General features: G+C 39.7%; 1 protein-coding gene and 1 long non-coding RNA gene across 5 annotated transcripts in view; one reads left to right on the forward strand and one right to left on the reverse strand.

Moving 5' to 3' along the window:
- Positions 1–13,681, forward strand: part of PARVA (parvin alpha) — a 114,984-nt gene extending 101,303 nt beyond the window's left edge. For 3 of the 4 annotated variants that reach the window (XM_090032712.1, XM_090032713.1, XM_090032714.1), the window contains 3 exons: positions 3,265–3,366; positions 5,044–5,116; positions 8,179–13,681. In XM_090032712.1, coding sequence (XP_089888838.1) covers positions 3,265–3,366; positions 5,044–5,116; positions 8,179–8,255 — 252 coding nt within the window. In that variant the 3' untranslated portion in view covers positions 8,256–13,681. The remainder of the gene's footprint in view (positions 1–3,264; positions 3,367–5,043; positions 5,117–8,178) is intronic. The other variant, XM_090032716.1, reaches the window with a different exon arrangement.
- LOC149871546 (uncharacterized) lies at positions 9–19,377 on the reverse strand. Its single transcript, XR_016440262.1, has 3 exons — positions 19,254–19,377; positions 18,624–18,782; positions 9–2,121 (listed from the first exon to the last, which is right to left on the reverse strand). It is a non-coding gene; the product is annotated as an uncharacterized LOC149871546 (long non-coding RNA).
- Between the last annotated feature and the right edge of the window lie 1,042 nt (positions 19,378–20,419).

Raw genomic sequence — 20,419 nt, forward strand, 5'->3', positions numbered from 1 at the left:
GTAGGATTGCATAGCCCTAATTAATAAGGATGGTTGAACTATATTGTATCTGTGTCCTAACCTGGTCAAAGGTCTTAGCAGATTCATATTATGCAATTTCTAAGGAAATGGTTATTTCATCGAGAAACCTTTTTACAATTATTTTAATTGTATAAATGTCTTTCATGTAAGGATAAAAACCTGTTCAACAAAGACAGTCAGCAGTTTCTAATAATAACTGGGCGCATCTACACATGATGCTATATCGCTGTAGCAATGCACTACGGTGACATAACGTCTGTGGGCAAAAATAGCGACTCTGCAGCTATGCCCGTCAATATAGTGCGCCACTATGGCAATATAGTAGTTAAAAATAACCATGCAGTACATGCACAGTGTAGTACAGGCTGTTACTGCACCATCATTTAGTACTTCCTTATGGTAACAACAGCACTGTAGAGGCATGTGTAGACATACCCAATGTAAATTTGCTCTCTCTAACAGATTTATATCTTCATTAGCATTAAAATTACCATTATACTTAATAAGGAGGATCTTGACTAGTTTTGATCATGAAAGATCCCATGATTCTTTTTCCAGAATTTAGTAATGTTGTCTTGGTCATATTCCAAGTTGGCAATTGCATTCTCACTGTCTTTAGTTTATGCATATAGAGGTCAGGGTACATGTACACTTTGGTGGTTAGTCCATAAGGTGCATGTCTACCCTGCCTTCTGCCTGACTTTAGACTAACATGGCTAACTATGTCTTTATGCGTAAACAATCTCATTGGACAGTATCAAGACTTTTCACTGGGACTGTTTACATCACAATAATTACCCCAAATACCCATGTTTAAGTAGTAGCATGATTGGGCTCTAGATTTGAAAGATTCACACAGGGTCACCTGTGCTCGAGGGTGGGAGGGTTTCATTTTAATTAGAATAGTTCCCAGAAAGTTGCTCTAATTAAAATGGCTCACTGTCACATGTATTAAGCCCCCACATATTTTAAAATGGCCACAGGACACTTTGTCTCAAGCTTATTCAATGAGGTTTAGATAAAGCACCCCCACAGACATTTTTAAATTCACGAGGGGCTTAATACATGTGACTGAGGTGATGCTGGAGTGTTTTAATTAAGTTAATTGAGTCTGCTCTGATGTGTTCTAATTAGAACGCAAACGAGTATGTGTATTGGCAGCCCTGGTGCTTGGTGCTTCTCTTGTTTTAGGCACTAAATCCATTTGAAAGTGACTAACAATATATTAAACTCTTTCCTATTAACCTTTTGCTTGCAAACAATGTGGTTGCCACAAGAAAATTACTAGGGGTGTGCAAAGCGGGCTGTATTTGATTCTGATTTAGCCTGATTTGGGGGACAGTGATTTGATTTGATGATTCGGATTACTGTCACCAGTTCTCCGCATACTCCGCAGCGGACCCAGAAGTTGACCGGAAGTGCTTCTGGTCCACTTCTGGGTCCACTGCCAAGCACACTGGGGAGCCCCCCGCACTCCCATGGGCCACTCCATCCGCCCCAGCATCTAAGTGTTCACGAGCTGCCTGGTACCTTGAGGTATGTAGAAAAAACATATAAAGCTGTGTCTATGTCCGAATCGTCGAAACTCTCTGAACCAAATTGGAGGCTTCCAATTCAATTCAGAGAGATTAATGGGTCTGCTGATTCAATTTGGATCCAGAGATTCAGCCACCAAATCAGGCCAAATCTCCTCCAAATTGAATCAGTGACTGAAGCTTCACACAGCCCTAGAAATTACACATTGAAGTAGGTAGAAGAGACCTCAGTCTACATGTTTACCAATTAAAGGTGTAGTGTCAGCAGAATAGTCTTTCTATTAAAAGGATGCCTCAGAAACATTAGTTTAATGGTATGGCTTTTGTAAGATGAAAGAAATCAAATGGGAGGCAGCCTGTAAAGTCTCATATTTCTGAAAGTCTTGTTTTTAAGTGTGTGTTTGTTTATTCCACTGTTTTCTTCTTGATGAACTCTTATTAATCAACTGTGCCCTGCAACTACTAAAACATTTATTCAGTTTGCTAAGCTGAGCGGCTGATTTTTTTTCCCAACAGCAGAGAGAGGATGAGCTGCTTCAGGGAGACATGAGTTGTTTCAGATGACCTGGGGAATTGGATAAACAGAATTTGATTAAGTGAAGATATGTTATAGGCACTGTTCATGATGCTATAGATAAGATTGAAATGGCTATTCAATTCTAAATCTCTTTTTAGAGGAAATCAGGAATGACTGAGAAATGTTCCCTTCGGGCAAAAATATTTTTGTGCCTTGTCTTAACTTATCTTCAGATAAAAGCCAAGCATCTGATTTTATGTATTACAAGTATAAAAACAATATATATATATTTTTTAAATCAGAATGTTAATGATCTTGAGGAACTTGAATCATAACCATAACACACATGCCATGCAAGCCTTTTTATGTTAGATTGATGTACTGTATCTGTGTTCAAAAAAGGTCTACAGTTATCACATTCTCATAGTCCCAAATAAGGAATGTGATCTGAAATGTTGAGAAAAAATGTTTAAAGAATTACAGTTATATGTTTTTAAACCCTGTACATGCCATCTGGAGTTATATTCTCTATGCACCATAGCAGTACCATAACAGTTAGCTAGACATCGCCTACCTGTAATTCTTTACACTGTAAAATAGATTAATATGGACTTTACTGCCCTCTGGACAAGTCTCTTGATTCTTTAATTCCCTCCTCTCTTCCCAGCATACTGAAATTTCTGTGTATTTTATTCTGTTTTTTCCTGCTCTGCAGTTATGTGCCATGTTACAGGTTATTTGTGGAAGAGAGCTAAGCCTCTTCTGCAGGGGCAATAGGATTTGAATTGAAGGTATAGACCTCACAGCTGTATCACTGGGTCCTTCCTAATCATCTACTTTTTTCACTGATAGGAACTCAACCCCATCAGCTTAAATCTTCCTTCAGGGATGAATTCACTTCCTCTGTCCTGTTACCCTCATTCTCTGGGTTTAACTGCACAGTACCTGCTGACCTCAGTGGCATTCTAACATACCTCCAGCATGAGATCAATTGAACTGTGAAGCATAACACAATATAAAACTCGATATAATCATGAGAAGTCAAAATAGATGGCATTTTTTGGATATGGTTGAAAATATTTGGGTTAGATGTCTCCTAACCATTCTACATTAGGCAAGATCCATATGGTCTATCAAATGAAACAGTAAGATACTATTTTAGAAAATGTACTCAGAATGCACTTCTGACAGTTTGCAGATGGTGTGTACCTCGTGCTTCTAATGGGTCTCCTGGAAGGCTATTTCGTACCTCTGCACAGCTTTTTCTTGACTCCCGATAGTTTTGAACAAAAGGTAATTCTGCTGTTGAATTTCGTATTTATATAAAGAAAAACACATCCTGTGAAACATATGCAAACCTTTTTGTGTTAGATGGATATACTGCACCTCCATTCAAAAGAGGACTTTATTGATCACAATTGGTAAGCAGTTACCACACTGTGGTCTGAGATGGATGGCACAGTTATTGCCGCTTCTGAATCGAGGGAAAATTTGTATTAACTATTTAGCAAATATTAACTGTTTATTGGCAGCCAGTGTGTATTGTTTCATAGTTTCATAGTTTCATAGTAGCTAGAGTCGGAAGGGACCTAGGTAGATCATCTAGTCCGACCCCCTGCCTTGGCAGGAAAGAGCACCGGGGTCAGATGACCCCGGCAAGGTGCTCATCTAACTTCCTTTTAAAAATCCCCAGGCTAGGAGCCTGCACCACTTCCCCTGGAAGCCGGTTCCAGGCCCTAGCCGCCCTGACTGTGAAGTAGCGCCTCCTAATATCTAATCTAAACTTACCCTCCGCCAGCTTGTGACCGTTATTCCTGGTCACTCCTGGCAGCGCACGGGGGAACAGGGACTCCCCCCATACCTGCTGATCTCCCCTGACCAGTTTGTAGCAGGCCACAAGGTCCCCCCTTAACCTTCTCTTGTGGAGGCTAAACAGGTTCAGGTCCCGTAGCCTCTCCTCATAAGGCCTGCCCTGCTGACCCCGATCATACAAGTGGCCCTCCTCTGGACTCTTTCCATATCGTCCACGTCCCTCTTGAAGTGTGGCGCCCAGAACTGGACACAGTACTCCAGCTGCGGCCTGACCAGTGCCGCATAGAGGGGGAGGATCACCTCCCTGGACCTGCTTGAGATGCATCTGTGGATGCATGACAGGGTACGGTTGGCCTTCTTGACTGCCTCCCCACACTGCTGGCCCATGTTCATCGTGGAGTCAATGACGACTCCAAGATCCTTTTCCGTCTCCGTGCTGGCAAGAGGGGAGTTCCCCAACCTGTAAGTGTGGTGCCGGTTCTTCCTCCCCATGTGCAACACCTTGCACTTATCAGTGTTAAACCCCATCCTATTCTCATCCGCCCACCGTTGCAACCTGTCAAGGTCAGCTTGTAGCCTATTGCACCCTTCTAGTGTTGCCATTGAGCTGTACTCAGTATTGTTTTAAATAGGACGTATGTGCATGGAACGGTAGCAAAATCAAGTTATGAGAAACAGACATAGAATGTAGTAAAGTTTCATGTTGTTTAGAAATACTAAATCAAGTAACTTTGCAAGTATAATATATAATTTTACACCATGCCCTTGGTCTTCACACTCAATAGCAGTTGATTTCCAGGACAGTTCAAATACAGAGCAATATATGGAACTTAGCATTGCTTTTTTGCTATTTCTTTTGTTAATTATTTTATAACTTCCAGTTTGACTTATCTCTCCATGGAAAGTTGAGACCAGTTTCTGTTCAGGTCAATGCTCATCCAGTTGCTGTTACTTTATTTTTGCTCCTCCCAAATGTAATATGTAGAACAATTATTATTATTCTGAATTGTCTGGGTCACACCCTCAGCTGATATGTGGAATCTTGATTCTTTCCTTCAGCTAAGGATCTGACTTATCTGTCTTTAAAACACAACCTACGCTGCCAATGTACACTGGACTGAAAATAGTCAATAGTAAATGTCTTCATTATATTACCAGGTCCTTAATGTGTCCTTCTCATTTGAGCTTATGCAGGATGGAGGGTTGGAAAAACCAAAACCAAGACCAGAAGGTATCCTACTGTATTTACTGTGTATTGTTATCAGAAAGTGAAGTCATATTCTGTATAATAGCTTCCCAGTAGGCTGAAGGGTACACAAAAACCTTCTAACCCACACATGGAAAGGCAAGATATATCTAGAGTGCTTAAATTGTCAGTGGTTTGTGGCCAGCCCTCTTGCAGTCAGCAATAAGTGTTGCATGGGAATGTAAGCTGCTTCTTGTAAGGAAAGTCTTTTCAACATGTGTTCTTCAATCCTCCTTGGTAATTCCCACACTGGCCAGTAGAAGTGCTTATGCAAAGGCTGTAGAAATCTCCTTGTTCTCTCATTCCCTGACTGGCCTACTGAATACCAGTAACAAAATATAATATTTGTTGAAAGGAAAAATGATAAAATAATAAATGGGAAATGGTATCAACCACACATGTAGATAACCTCATTTCCTCCTATCCCACATTTGCATATTCTGGACAGTTTGGTAGGCAATCTAATTAAAAGTTTTGCAGAAGATTTATATGTTACAGAAGGAAGAGAAAAATATCAAATATCCATGCACTTGCTTTTGACTGGAGAACCTAAGCATATAAATTTGGGGTCAGAGCTGATCCACAGTTGCCTTCTTTTTGTTGCTAGGATAATAGTCTAAATCAAACTTTTTTAATTTTCACTTTCTTTGACTCCAGAAAAATAATAGAGCAGTTTTACTGTTGCAAATAATTTCAAAAGACAACAGTTATGGATTTCTATTTGAAATCTCTGGGTCTGCCTTGTGAATCATGTTTGTAAACCTACTAATGCTAACACTGTGTAGCACCCCAATGAAGAATCACTGGTCCCATTGAAAATAAGTGTTTTACTGTCTACTAAGGACAGGATTTCAGCCATGTACTCTCATAGGAAATGCATGCATCTAGGCTCGTTCACTGTGGCATGTAAACCCTCCAGCCATGGACACACTTTTTGAAGAGAAATAGACAGGGATTTCCTTTTCCCCTTCCAAAAAAACTGACAGAGGAACAACCATTTGGGCTTCTCATCTCCTTCCATATTTTGAACCTGTTTGGTCCTAGTTTATCTATTTATGATGGCTCTGACAATCATTTGCAGTCCTGCTTAGCTAAATTGATAGCAACTGTATTACAATACTTCAAGTTCAGGACAGTAAAGTGAGAAGGGGGAAATAGTGAAACTTCGGGATCCAAGGAAAACAAAGTAGCTATGACTCCACGATCTCAGCAGAGGTTTAAAATTCTTAGGGCATTCAATTTTTCAGGTATTTTCTGCTCCAGGGGCAGCTAACCATTCCAATATAAATCAACCATAGAAACATTTGAGTATATATATGACATTTCATGTGCAATTATTGAAATTCTTAATATGAAACTTCCTGCCCAATGTGAATGGAAATACACATCTGTTTTATGTGTTGTTACATTGGGCACAATGCCCGTGCCTAAAATATCCAATGAGGAAAAGAATATTGAGAAGGAATTTGCTTTAAATGTGTATACTGAGTAATCTTCACATTCCTACATGGCCTCTACATTTTCTTGATGAAAAAATGCTGCAAAGTGCCTCAGAATATGAAAAACATATTTACAAAAAAAATCAGAAAATATGAGCAGAAATACTAATGACTTTTTCAGAGTGACCAGATTATTTCTAATATTTTTAACGTATTGAAAAGGTTTTCTTCCCCACTTTATTTTTGCCTTTTACTACTTCATTGTATTTAAGTGACTTCTTTAAATATGCTGTTTAATGTCACTGGCCAATTTTTAAAAAAATAGAAGTCTTCAGTTTTTCAAAAACATCTAAATAACTTGGAAGTATGGTTCTCAGTGAAGTCAACATAGATCGAAAAGTCTAATGTTTGGGCTTTTTTGTTTGCCAGTTGTCATGGCTCTTTTCAAAACAGTTACTACAGCACATAGACAGTACACATAGTGTTTCAAGAAATTCTGTCCATAACTTTTCTAACAAAAGCTTTGATCTTTTAAGTTCTTGACAGTGTGTAGCATGGTACAGTGTTTGTGTTGCAGTGCAAATGTAATCAGAAGCTACATGAGAGAATAATTTCAAAACAATGAACAAGAAACACAGTGAAATTGTGGCTTTTTCAGAACAAGTAATTCTACAATTAAGGGACTGATCCAGTACAAAAGAGACAGTAAGATTGATAGTCCAGAAGCTGTAAAGGCTTCCTAGTTCTCAGAGGAATCTTTGTATGCAACTCATGTCACCTCATCATTGACTGAGGAAGAATTATAAAGGAGAGTCGTGGTCAAGAACTGGCTTTTCTAGGTGTCACCTTCATTTAACAGATCAGACATAGACATGAGCTCTTTCCAGAAAAGTCGTAAGATAATCATGTTTCTACAGAAATTTAAAAGGATTCTATATGAACTGGACAGGATTCAGATCTATAAAACCAAATGGCAATGCTACCTTTTAAGATTTCTTTTCTTAATGATTCTGTAGAATAATACTGAGGCGATGGAAATTTATAAACATTTTAACAGGATAGTCAAAAACATTTTTACAAAGTGATTTTCCATTAAGATCCTGAGAACACTTCTGTTAGGAAATAGAGAGACCACGTGATTGAAAGTTTTTCCCCTCCAGGCCTGATGGAGGAAATTCTCACTTCACTATAAAGTAAACTGTAATGCTACCAACCTGAGCTGTGACAGAAATATCTGTCCCTAATATAGATAAATCCACATAGTTAGTAGTGGGCTAGTCCTGCAGCCATTGCATATGGGCACAAGTCCATTGTAGGATGAGACCCTGGGTGCCAAATGTTTTTTAAAGTTACGTGCAGTTTTATCTGCAATTTTTTCTCCCACAATCAACTGTGAATGTATTTTAATGTAAATAATCATGGGTCCAAATTATTGCATATCAGCCTCTAACCATTTGGTCACATTAGCAAATCAGGAAATTGTCTGTCTGTTGTCATTTGCAATACAAAACTGATGGTTGGGTTGGTGCTTAAACATTTGCAAATATATAATTATTATTTCTTGGAAGTTATAAAGGGCTAATGCTTCTTTCCCCCCTCTTTTTCTAGATATTGTAAATTGTGACTTGAAGTCTACACTGAGAGTGCTGTACAATTTATTTACCAAATACAGGAATGTGGAATGAGGAATTTATTTGGAACCTATCAATGAAGCAACCTGTTCTGACAGTCACATTCATCACCATCATTCCTTTGCATCATTTGTATTTTTCAAGGAGCTGAATCATTTCATGGGAGTTCTCTTTTTGATCTGATAGTCTTAAAATATTTACTTCACACTATATTTAAAATGAGAGCTATGTAAAATTAAGTAAAGTTGTGAAACAAAAAGGTTGAAGGAAACTATTTAGGTACCTCCTGAGAAAATCCATATCTCAGTAAAATCCCCCTATTCTCACTGTGGTAAAATACTCAGAACAACATAAATACCTGATAACTTTAATAAGATTGGAATTTTGAATCAATTTTAGGAAATTTTCTTCAGCTGTGTGTTAATTTCACAAATATGTACAAATATTTTTCTAGTTGGAGGGAAGATTGTATTGCTGTACTACAGTATGTATTGAGCACTGTACTAACAGAATGTGCCTGGAAAGATATAGGAAGTGATGACTCATAGCAGAGCTAAGATGAAGGGTTCTTCCTAAAGTACAAACTGACATAGTCACCCATTCCTTCAGACTTGTAATAATGAGATGTTCTGATTTAAATATACATGATAAAAGCACTCGGAATAGCTTGTTCGTTTAATTTTGTGCATTAAAAAGACCTTTAGTTCCAAATAAAAATTTCACTATGACATACTTAATAATACAGCCCCTTCCTAAACGTAGGATCTTTAGCCCCACCTTCCAAAGTAAAAGTAGAATACAGAAATAAAGGGAAATAACAAATACTCACTTTCTACCAAGAGAATCACTGTTCTCTCATTAGAAAACAAGCATACAGAAGTTCAAGCGTTTTCTCTTGGAGCAAAAATGGCCACCCTGGGAGAAAGATAACTCAGGAACAACCAGAGTTAACTCACTCCCAGGAGAGTTTCTCCCAGGAGACTGAACGTCTGTACTACCAGGGATGGCAGGGGTAAAAAGAGTATCTCTCCTCACCGCAGACTTCCCTAAAGGTGATTGCTGCCTCTCTTTGGCAGCTGCTGCTTTTTAGCCACTGCTAGCTGATCACTGAAAGCCTACTTCCTTCCCCAGCAGGGGAGAGGGCAGGTAGTCCATGACCAGATTCTCCTGGGGGCAAGGAGCAGTCCTCCCTCTCCCATCACTCTCCAGCTGGACAGCTTGCCTTTTAGGCAACTTTGTCACTCTCCAGTTAGATGTCTGGAATACATCCCAATAGTGCTATATTTTTGTAATGTTGCAAAGTTCTGAAGCACCTGACAGCATTACAAATGAATGGTTGTCCATATTCTTTGTCAACTTTGGCACATAATAGAAGTGGAATAGGATCTGGTCCTTTGCCTTTACCTTAAAAATATATATATAAATGTAATACATGATGCAACCTGTTTCACTGTATAGCCTATTTTATACATTAAGACATAACTGCTAGTTTAGATTAATTACAAAGAATTAGTCATGTTCTGTCCCCTTGGCTACTTCATGATTGATTTGTCTTGCTGACAGTGTATAAAACATACAAATAAGACTAATATTTTCCACAAACATCTCTACCCGTTTAAAATCCCAAACATTGTTCTTAGATTTGGACTTGCTGAAATTCTTTTTGAAGGGAAATTTCAACAGATGTGCAAAAGAACGTTCCATTTCTAAACTGTAATGATTTACATTTTCAGTTGCAGTACCAATGAAGAAAGAAAAATGAAACCAGAACTAAATTCTCTTCTCTTCCCAGTCTCAGGCTCCAGGCACATAGGGTGTTTTTACATGTGCTCTGGGAGTGGGGGGCTCTGAGAGCCACTCTAATTAAAGCATCCAGAGCATCACATGTGTCAGCGTCCCTGCACTTAAAAATGGTGGCGAGAGCACTTTATCTAAAGCTCATCAAATGAGCTTCAGACAAAACGCCCCTGCCATCATTTATAAGCATGGGGACACTGATACATGAGATGCTGGGGGCTGCTGGAGTGCAGTAATTGCCACGCTCCAGACTCAGTTAATCAAATCTGCTTCGACGAACTGTAATTACAGCGCATTGGAGCAGCCTCCTGGCTCATGTATAGATACCCATAGACATTGCCATCCATTGTGGCAATTTCACTGTATTGATATAAATCAGGAACAAGTCCACTGAAGCCTGGTTACCAAAAGGAGTTGTGAATTAAGTATCATTTTAAATGTTATGATAAGTTTTCTTCTGAAGAAAGATGTGGTAAGTTAACCACAAATTATTTGGTTCAGCAGCGTTTACGAAGTCAGGGAAGGACTGACTTTGGGAAAATCTGTGTTATACAGAAAATCATGCTAAATGATCTTAGTGATCTATTCTGGCCTTAAGAAGCCTGATTTATACCACTGTAAAATTGGTAGAGGTAAAAAAATAATCTTGCCTATCTTCTGTTTATCTGAAGGAATGCAATGCTAATAAGCAAGATAAGTAACAGCTTTATTTTACTTATTATACAAAACATAAAATATTTTATTTTGTAGTTTTTTTCCTCTCTACAGTTTTCCAATGAAATCATTAGTGTTAAATCAAACCAAACAATTATGTTCTCTCTTTGATGGATAATAAGTGATGTTAAATAATGAGAAGATATTGACTTCCGGAGAGGTGGTTATAAAGATTCATTATTCTGAAGGTAAATATCGACTGAGGCAAAGAAAAGGTCAATATTTAGTTCAGAGGGCAATAAACTAGGATGTTCACTGAACTAAAGGGTCGATACAGTTATATACATTCCAAATGTCTTCATTAGAAATATCTAGATAGTCCTACATTTTGGGAATGACTTTTAAACGCACAGTTTTTCCTTTGCACCAAAATCCCTAAAGCTTCTGAAATTAGAAATTCAGAAAAGAATGTTTATTTGCCTTTTTTAAGGACATGGACAGATGAAGCAACAGTAATAAAGCTGCCATTTCATTCTGGTTTAAACCGGCCCTGTTTAGGGACACACAAGAGTTACAGTGGATTAGTTGACATGCACATGCAGGTGTTGTACTCTCTTTCTTTCCTGCTCCCGTTTACATCGTAGAATTTCATCTGTCCACAGTCTGAGATGGAAATAACGAGACTGGTTGCCCCCAGTCAAAATACACACATTTGTATATATGATCAGATCTGTTTCCATTGTTCCAGATCTCAGTGAGTCCATCAACATGTGCAAGTAGTGCAACTAAATAAACTTTGGTGCTATTTGAGCTGGAGTAAACTAATCCTGATGTCTACACATGCATTTAAGCACAGTAATTTACTCCACCATCAGACAGTACCTTTGTCTGACAGGACTGCCCTATGCTGGAGTAAATTAATTTACTGCACCCTCGTTGCAGCATACATATAGATGGTGATGCTTTACTGCACAGTAAATTAGTTTACTGCACAGTAAAGCACATGTGTAGATGCACCCAGTGTGAATTACCTTTTGGGAAGATAAAAATACATAGTTTATCAGTCAATCGTGATATATAGTGTATGTATCAGCAGTAACTTCCCTGTGTTTTAATATTTTGCCAAAAAGTTTCACATTTCCCTCTATCAGTTACTTGACATGTCATTTGTCCATTTGCAGTCCTATATGCTAGTAACCAGCAGAATGCTAGGACTGTTTTTTTCTACAAATCTTAGATCTTTCAATCTGACATATTGTGAACATCCTGTATAAGTAAAGTGGATATATTTGCATTGTTCTTATTTTCATAGCAGTCCTTTCTTTCAGAAAGAGAGTTCTCTATATACGCATAGAAATAGCAAGACTAATTGTTTGCTTCCAGTTGCGCATTTGTCTAAATTCTTTTCATATGCTGCTCTGGTCGTGACATAATTGGCTTTTGTGTGTATCAGTTAATTTTATCTTTAATCAATGCACAGAATTGTTAAATACCTACAGTACTGTAATTGTCTGACCCTTGGTACCGTAAAATCTTACTATTTTGCAAAACTAATCTAAACTGTTACATGAAAATCTGTTTTACAGCGAAAACTTCATGTAAATGAAAAGCTTCTATGGATATGAGAACGCAGGGTAAACTTAGAATAGTATGTTATTTTTAAACACAAACACACACTTTACATACTGACCTATAAGAGTGGATCACTGATTATATTTCTGATAGTAGAGATTTAAATAGGCTATAAAAGGATTACAAAATCTAATATACAGATTATATATAATATTTATTACTTTGATATAGGAAAATATAGAAAAAAGTAATATTCCTCTCGTTAGTTGTTTTTTTCCACTTAACATTGGACCTGCACCTTCCTTATGTGAAAGTAAGTGTTAATCTACCTATTCTGTCATCAATTACAGTGATGTTATTTCTGACTTACAAAAGTGCAGCTGAACACAGTATTTGACCCATAGATCATAGAAATGGCACAGAGGTAGTTTAAGCTTTAGGCCAATCATAGCCTTAATTATAATTATTTGTAAATGATGACAGTTTCTAGGTTAGTGATAGTATTTTAAAAAGGACAGTATCTTGTGAGCACGTTGACAGTGTGGGTTTATTGTGATGTGAGGGCCAACAGGCTTTTGGGCCCACAGAAGGCTAACAGGAAATTAGCCTGCCATGAAGGACCAAAAGACCAGAGCATTCTCTGCCATGAAGTAGGTGATAGGTTGTACTTCATTAGAGAGAAAAATGTGACTATCCAGTATATCATGTATGAGTTATAGGCCTGTTTTCAGGTATTCTTGACCTCCTGTCAAAATGTTATCTTCACTTGAAACCTCTAATTGTGCCATGCCGCCCAGGGTAGATAGTGCCTTGAATAATACTTGTAGCCTTTTTTGCTGCATTCTTGAGTGGTGTATATCATTTTACCGTGAGAACTTTTATTGGGTTTTTAAAGTCAGTGTAAAAATAAGTCACAGATTAAATTCTTCATACAACGTGAAATTAGAATATTTTTTTAATGTGGTCACATGCAAAATAGACTATTTTAAGCAGATAATGGAGCCAAAGTATACATGCCTCAGCATCGCAAACGTTCTACCTTCCAAAGAAATATGAGTCACTTAACTTCTATTAGGGCTAAATTCTTTGTATTTGGGATTATATTTGTACTTTTACCCATTACCCAGTAAAAAAGAGTTTACTTTAGTGTCTAATAGTTTAATAACTATATGTTCTGCAGTACTGTTAGTGCCATTTCATTATTTGATTTTAAAGTTCAAGATTAACATGTGCAACAAAGTCAAAAACATTTCAGTACTTGTTATATGAAGTATATATCTCATAGTATTGGTTTATCTAAATTTACGTGCATGCCTTCAGCTGCAGGTTTAGTTGCTTTTATAAAGGTGTATTTTATATGCCCACAAATAAAAGAGACACTGCTATATCAATATTTCCTGTGCTTTTTCTAGAAGCTGTGTTATTATCCACAATAAAATTGCACCTGAAAATCAGAACTAAGTTTTATTGTCTATATTAAAGATGATATGCAGAACAAAAATTAAGAAGATTAAGTGGTTTTATATTCCCTGAACTCTAAATCCTGTACATGAATCTTCCTGTATATCAATTATCTCCTTATGGAAATAATTGGTGTTTATTATTATTTTCTGTGGAGGCTGGTGACAGCTGAAAGTGGGTTGGCAAAACAGACACATCAACATATGCTTGAGTTGCTTAACATCAGAGACTTGAGAAAATGCCATACCTGACTTGAAATAGTGTAGGCAGAGCACAGCCTGTCTCTGTTGTTGGCATATTGGACACTATGTATTAATGTATAAAATATATCAATTTTGTTATTTAGCAGTATTCATAACTTACATAAATGAATTAAAGATCCTCCATATGGAAAGCAATTGCAGTTAGTTCAAGTGTCGTTAGAAAAGTTTTATCAGTAGCATTATGGGAGGGTGAAGCAAGAGGGCCACTCAAATCAGGCACAGACTTCAAGGGTGTGCCCTTTGGGGCGCAATCCCCAGAGTGCAGCCCTGCGCTGTCTGGCCATAGAACTTGTGCCTTGTGCCCAGTAGGATTTCTTTGTGGGAGAAATGGCCTCCAGGGATCCTGCAGTGGTCCTGTCCCCCCAGTTGAAGCAGCCCAAGCCCATACTACTACAGCTGCTTCAGAGTGAACGGAGCTGAAGTAGGTAAGACTCTGCTCCCCCTGTCTCCTCCCTGCCCCACCTCCTGCTCTCCCAACAGTCAGCATAATCCTGCCCTACCATCTGCCCAGGACTCAGAAGTTGCTCACTCAATCTCTGGCTTTTGGGACCTATTTTTTATAAAGATATCTTTTTCTTTTGCTGTGATCTGTGTGTGTATGAAGTAGCTGTAATAAAGCCATGGTTAGAGTTTGCATTCCTGCTCCGTTATTGCTAACTTAATAAAATAGGTGTTTGATGCTAACACTTCAGTAGCATGATCAAGCAATGAAACAAAAGAGGCTGTGAATTCCATGACCTGAATTGCATATGAAAGACCTCAGGATTGGACTTCTAATATGATTTTGACCACAAGGTTGAATGCCAGTGATGTAAACAAAATCATAAATCTATGTGCCCTTTTTTCTGGAATCTTAACAAAGAATCTAGTGATGGGTCACTAGAAGTCAGTGATCTGTGAAGTTACCCGCTTCCAACCAGAGCAGAAATACTGCCTAGTAAATATTCAGTCCAGTTTTAAAGGACTCAAGGAATCCCCTGTGGTTCAGTGGTAGAATCCTTGCCTACTATGCAGGAGACCTTGGTTTGATTCCCAGACATTTATTTAGCTACAGCCATAAAGGCACCAAAATCCTACACTCAGTCTAGTCTTTGGATTTGGTCTCAATGGCCTAAAGGGAGGATGAAAGGTCTGGGCAGCCTCCATTCCTCCAAAAATTTCTGCCCAGGCATATGTATTGAAGGTCTAGGTGGCCCTCATGCATATACCATGATGCAGGAGGGTTGACGGTTGCCACACACCAATTTAAAGGACTTAAGTCTTTGATTGGATCTGGCCTTAAGTACCTAAAAGTTAGGTGCTACAATTCTTAACCTTTACGTACTTGACTCTGGGAGTGGAATCCAGAACCCCTAGTGAGTGCCTACACTTCTTATAGTACATGGGTATGTGTAGGCCTCTCACAGTGGTATTCAACATAGGCAGCAGGATGGGCAGGAAACAGCGTAGCTACCTAATACCATACTGAGGGCAGGGACAAGTCTTCAATCCCACCCCTCAGCCTTAGGGTTGCGGGGAAATAACCTCCATGTGCTTCGTATCCACAGCCTTGACCTCTCTCCTGAAAATAGGTGCCAGTGCTCTTCCTTTTAAATTGAGCATGGGTGACTTCTTTTTAAGTGAGGCTGGAACAGGGGAAGGTTATTGTTCTGTACCATACTCTCCTCGTACGTGAGTGCCTAGAAGGGCTGTGTGAAGCTTCGGGTGGTAATTCGATTCAGAGGAGATTCAGCCCAATTTGGTGGCCAAATCTTCAAATCCAAATCAAATCAGAGCACCAATTTAAAGGTCCAAATCGATTCAAAACCCTCCGAAACTTCGGCAAAGATTCGGAGAGCTTTGATGATTTGGGCAGTGCCCGGTGGCTGCAGCAGGGAGCTGCAGCCACACCAAGCTGGTAAGTACTGAGGGTGGAGGAGGGGACCATGGGGGTGGAGGAGGGGACCTGCTTGCCCAGCCCCCCATGGCTGCCCCTACCCACCCCAGCTCCCAGTACTTTAAAAAAAAGTCCTGGTGCTCACCGGGTGCTGCCAGGTAGGAGTGATTCCCACTGCCCCACACTGCATGGGGGGCTCTGTCCCCCCGCTCCCCTGGCCCCACCACAGCTGCCCCACCTGCCAGGGCTCTGGCCGTTTAAAAAAAAAAAAAAGCCAAGAAAAGCCCCAGGCCTCACCACTCCTGGTGCAGCTTCGGGGGCTCATACAGAGCCTCCTGCAGGACAGCGGGGGCAGTGGGGATTGCCTCCCACTGGCAGGCGCAGTGAGTCCCAGGGTTTCTTCAGGTTTTCTTTTTTTTTCTTAAAGGGCCAGAGCTGATGGGGGACTTGTGGCAGAGCCCTCCATGCAGCATGAGGCAGCGGGGATCTCCCCCTTCCTGGCAGCACCTGCTGAGCCAGGGCATTTTTTTCCCCAAGTGTTGGGAGCTGGGGAGGGTGGGGCAGCCATTGCCAGGCTGGGAGGGGGCGGAGGATGGGCTGGCTTGGCCGATTTGGAGATCTGGCTGCTGCCAAATCTCCAGATTCAACCGAAGCAAATCATTGAATCGAATCACTGTCCCCGAATCTGAACTGAATACTAGCTGCTTTGCACAGGCATAGTGCCTAGTGGTTAGGGTGCTCACTGAGAAAGTGAGACAGCTGGGTTTATTGCTCTCCTCAGCTGGGGAGGGATCCAGCCTACATCTCCCACCTGCCAGAATGTCCTAGCTGCCAGGCCCTGGACTACCACAGAGGTATTCTCCACCTCACTGAATCTGTGCCACTGCAGCTAAGTCAAGACTCACTGAGCCAGGGACAATGCAAGAAGGAGCATAAATTTGTAGCATGGTGGGCGGAGGGAGGCCTGGGTTCTTGTCCATGATCAAAAGTCAGTTTTTGTATTTTTATTAAACAGGAATTTGATAAAATGCATACACATTCCCTGGGTCAAGAATCCAAACCAAGATCTCCCTTCTCCATCTCTACACTCCAGGCACACTCAGATTGCACATACAAGCACTCTCACTTTCTTCCCTAAATCTCCAGGAGTAGTTTTTTTGCAGTGTAACAGTTTCAACAAATGGGATGGGGAGCATAGCCTCCCCCTGCCTATCTGGTACTCCAGCGGTTAGTGTGCTTTCCTCAGAGGCAGGAAATAGGAAGTTTTTCAGGCAAAGGGTTTTTTTTTTCTCTTCCTATGCAAGTGCTTAGGCCATTATATAAAAGGATACCCTCTCCAACTGTATTTTATAAGGAAGTTATAGCTGCAAATGTTATAGGAAAGAAGGAAGGAAGTTTTAGATCCCAATCCTGTTGGTGTGTTAGCCATTTTCCAGCGTGTCTATTGGCTTGAGCTCCTCAGGTAGAAGAAATGGAGCTGCAGGCTTGCTTAGCTTCTGGCTCCTACTGAGGCAAAGCTGTGAGCTAGGGGCTGACCTCCTTAGCCCTGTCAAGATGGAGGCAGTTCTGGCTATGCTCAAAGACTCATCTCTAAACATCTGGGAAACATTAAAGTGCCAAAAGAAGTCACTGATGGGGTTTGAGTGTTTGAGGGGAGGCGAGGGGGAAGGGAATCAGGATCACTGTGTTGCTATCTAAATCGCACTTTAGGCTGCAGACCTCAAATAATGGAGTTTTTACTACCTTCCTTCTAAAAATTGTCTACGCTCTAAAGGACCTCACAGTTTGGAAATATTCAGCCTATTTTTTATTTGCTTTCATTTAGTTTCTTCGTGCATAAACCTGATGGCCATGTTAAACAATTCTCCTCTCCCCTTGATGTTTGCACTATTCAAATAAGGTGAAAATTAATACTATGCTAGCATATTAAGGCTCAGAAGTTTTCAGCTATGACTAATCAGTACAATTCACTGTTCAGAATTTTGGAAGCTTGAGTAATCAACTATGCTGATTACAGTCATGTCTCTGAATTATTAGTCAATTGGATTATATGCCAAATTTATAACTATTATATTAGGTGAATATATGAGACTATTACATTACATAAAGGGAAAAAAAAACAACAACCTATGACTAAGACTTTACAGTAATATTTTTTCTGAAAACAACCCTCCTTAGTTTTTTCGTCAAACAGTTCCTGTAGGTACAAGGGGTGAAATTAATCCTGAGTAGGGATTCAATCCTGCAAGATGCTGAGTAGTCTAGCCCTAATCCAGCAAAGCACATAAGCACAGGCTTAACTTTAAACATGTGAGTAGTCCCTTTGTTTTCCTTGGCAGATTAAGCCCAATATAAACAAGATCCTGTGTTACATGAAAGTTTGTGTGGGATGAGAGATGGTTGGCATTATTGTTAGAAGCCTCAATCAACTATGATTGAGGCTTTTAAGTATAGGCATGATTTTCATTTACATTGGGCCTGATTTAAGGTCCCGTTGTGGCTACCACATCCTCTTACATTCTGTAGGTTACTTTTAAGACCTACTTCCTTCAAAGTATCCCGTATGGCTATTACATAAATTGGCCCAAAGGGGATACATACCATTTGCTATTACTTCTTGCCTGATTTTGGAAGTAGTAATAAGTCATTAGGGGCTTGCCCACACGCAGAATGAAGGAAATAGGGCAATATAGGCCTTGTCTCTTGAGCGTGACAAAGAAAGCAAATCACACACAAAGGAGAAGAACAGCACCATACATATTCAGCCTTGACACTACTTGTTAGGCACATAAAACTCACCTGATCTAGTTGACTGTTCAGCTGTTTGTTTGATGTGCATGTGTCATTAGACGTGCACAGAGGGTCCACTTTCCAAACCCAACATAAGAAATGGTTCCTGTCCTGTAATGTTTACGTTCCCAGATAAGGTGCGGGAGAAGAAAAGAAGCACATGGCCTTCTTCGACATCACAAGGTAAACCAGACAGAGAGAGTTAACTGGGAACAGAACCTGAGTGCTGATTCATACACACTGACCTACCCTGCCTCCCTGTGTAGAATGGTGAATATATGACTACAAAACAAGCTAGGTAGAGGAAATTACCTACAGTGTACTGTTAATGGTAAGGACTCAGGGTACAGTACATTCAACAATGCAGATATGCCATGGGTTGGTGCAGTGGCAGTGGTGCCCATAGGCAGCTGGCATAGAAGTAATCACTAACAATGCTAACTTCTCTGTATGGGTTCAGGTATGGCCTGTAGGCTTGTGTGTATAATGTAGCAAACTGGGATTATGCCTAGGGCAGCCATTGTACCTCCAGTGGTGTCTGATCACACTAGTGCTACCCCTTCAATGCATACAGTTTTCATTTAGGAAAATCTCTAAGGGGTCAAAACAATAGAACTTAATACTTTTTAATATACTTACTTTAAAAAATGTAAGTTATTCACTCCTAGTTTTTCAGCTTCCTAAACCTGTTGATCCTTCTGAACTGGTGTTTGCAGTAGTACTTGAGCACAAAGAAAGGACAAAATTGGAACACCTGTGGGCTCTTCACTGGCGAGGCCACCTCCTGTTTGTGGAGGCAGCACCCAGCTGAAACAGAATCAAAAACTCTAGCTAGCTTCCCTTCCCACCCCACCCCACAATATCAGCATTACTTCATTAGCAAGATAAATTAACTGCTTCATTTCATATACTTTATTGTGAGGCAAAGTCCATCACATTAACTTTCTGGTTTCAATTAAGCTGACATTCCACATAAATGCTCTTTACAAGTGAAGGAAATTAGATCAGTTGAGGCCTACAATACATTTTACGAAATCATGTTAATTCTCTTTTTCTAGGTTTACAAAACAAAAGAACCAGTAGTGAATGTGAGCCCTGCTAAATTTAAAAAGTGCATTTTCAGTCCACAATTTCAAATCTTGCAGACTTCACTCAGGTATATAATATCATTACACTTCTTGCAACAATGCTGCTCTGGCTCTTGCAGTTCACTCTTTTGTGAAGATAAAATTAAAAGACTTGGAAGAGCAGAATGGGACTCAAAAGCCTTGTAGCATAGGGAATTGAGAGAGAATATGCTCTCTCACTGAGACAACACCTAAGCACACCTATTAAATGTAAGTGTGAAGATAGGATCTAAAACAATACTGGCCGTCGTGCAGCCAACAGAAGCAATAGTAATAGAATGATGCAAATAATTGCTAACTAAGATTAATTATCTCTCAGCCCTCAGCACCTTCAGCATAAACTGCAGATCTCAAGCCCAAATCTTAGTTACATTAAGGCTGTTTCATGCCACTCTAGCAGTGTACAGAGGCTCTAACAGGAGTGTAAACTATATCTATCCTTCTAGATCAGGCCTCAGTGGACGTAAGAACCAGGCCTACAGATGCTTGATATGATGCTTCTCACAATTACATCAATGCTATAAACAAAAAATATAGTCAGCAACACAAAAGCACTTAAAATTGACTAGGAAAAAGAGAGAACTGTATCTTAGTATGAATGCATGATGATTTTTTAAGTGTTCATATACTACTTAAAAGTAGTAGTGGCCCAGCTAGTCATAAAAAACCTGGGTAGAT

The sequence above is a fragment of the Crocodylus siamensis genome, chromosome 2, assembly GCF_052110815.1.
Source record: "Crocodylus siamensis isolate JL-2025a chromosome 2, ASM5211081v1, whole genome shotgun sequence".
In the NCBI taxonomy this organism is placed as follows: domain Eukaryota; kingdom Metazoa; phylum Chordata; order Crocodylia; family Crocodylidae; genus Crocodylus; species Crocodylus siamensis.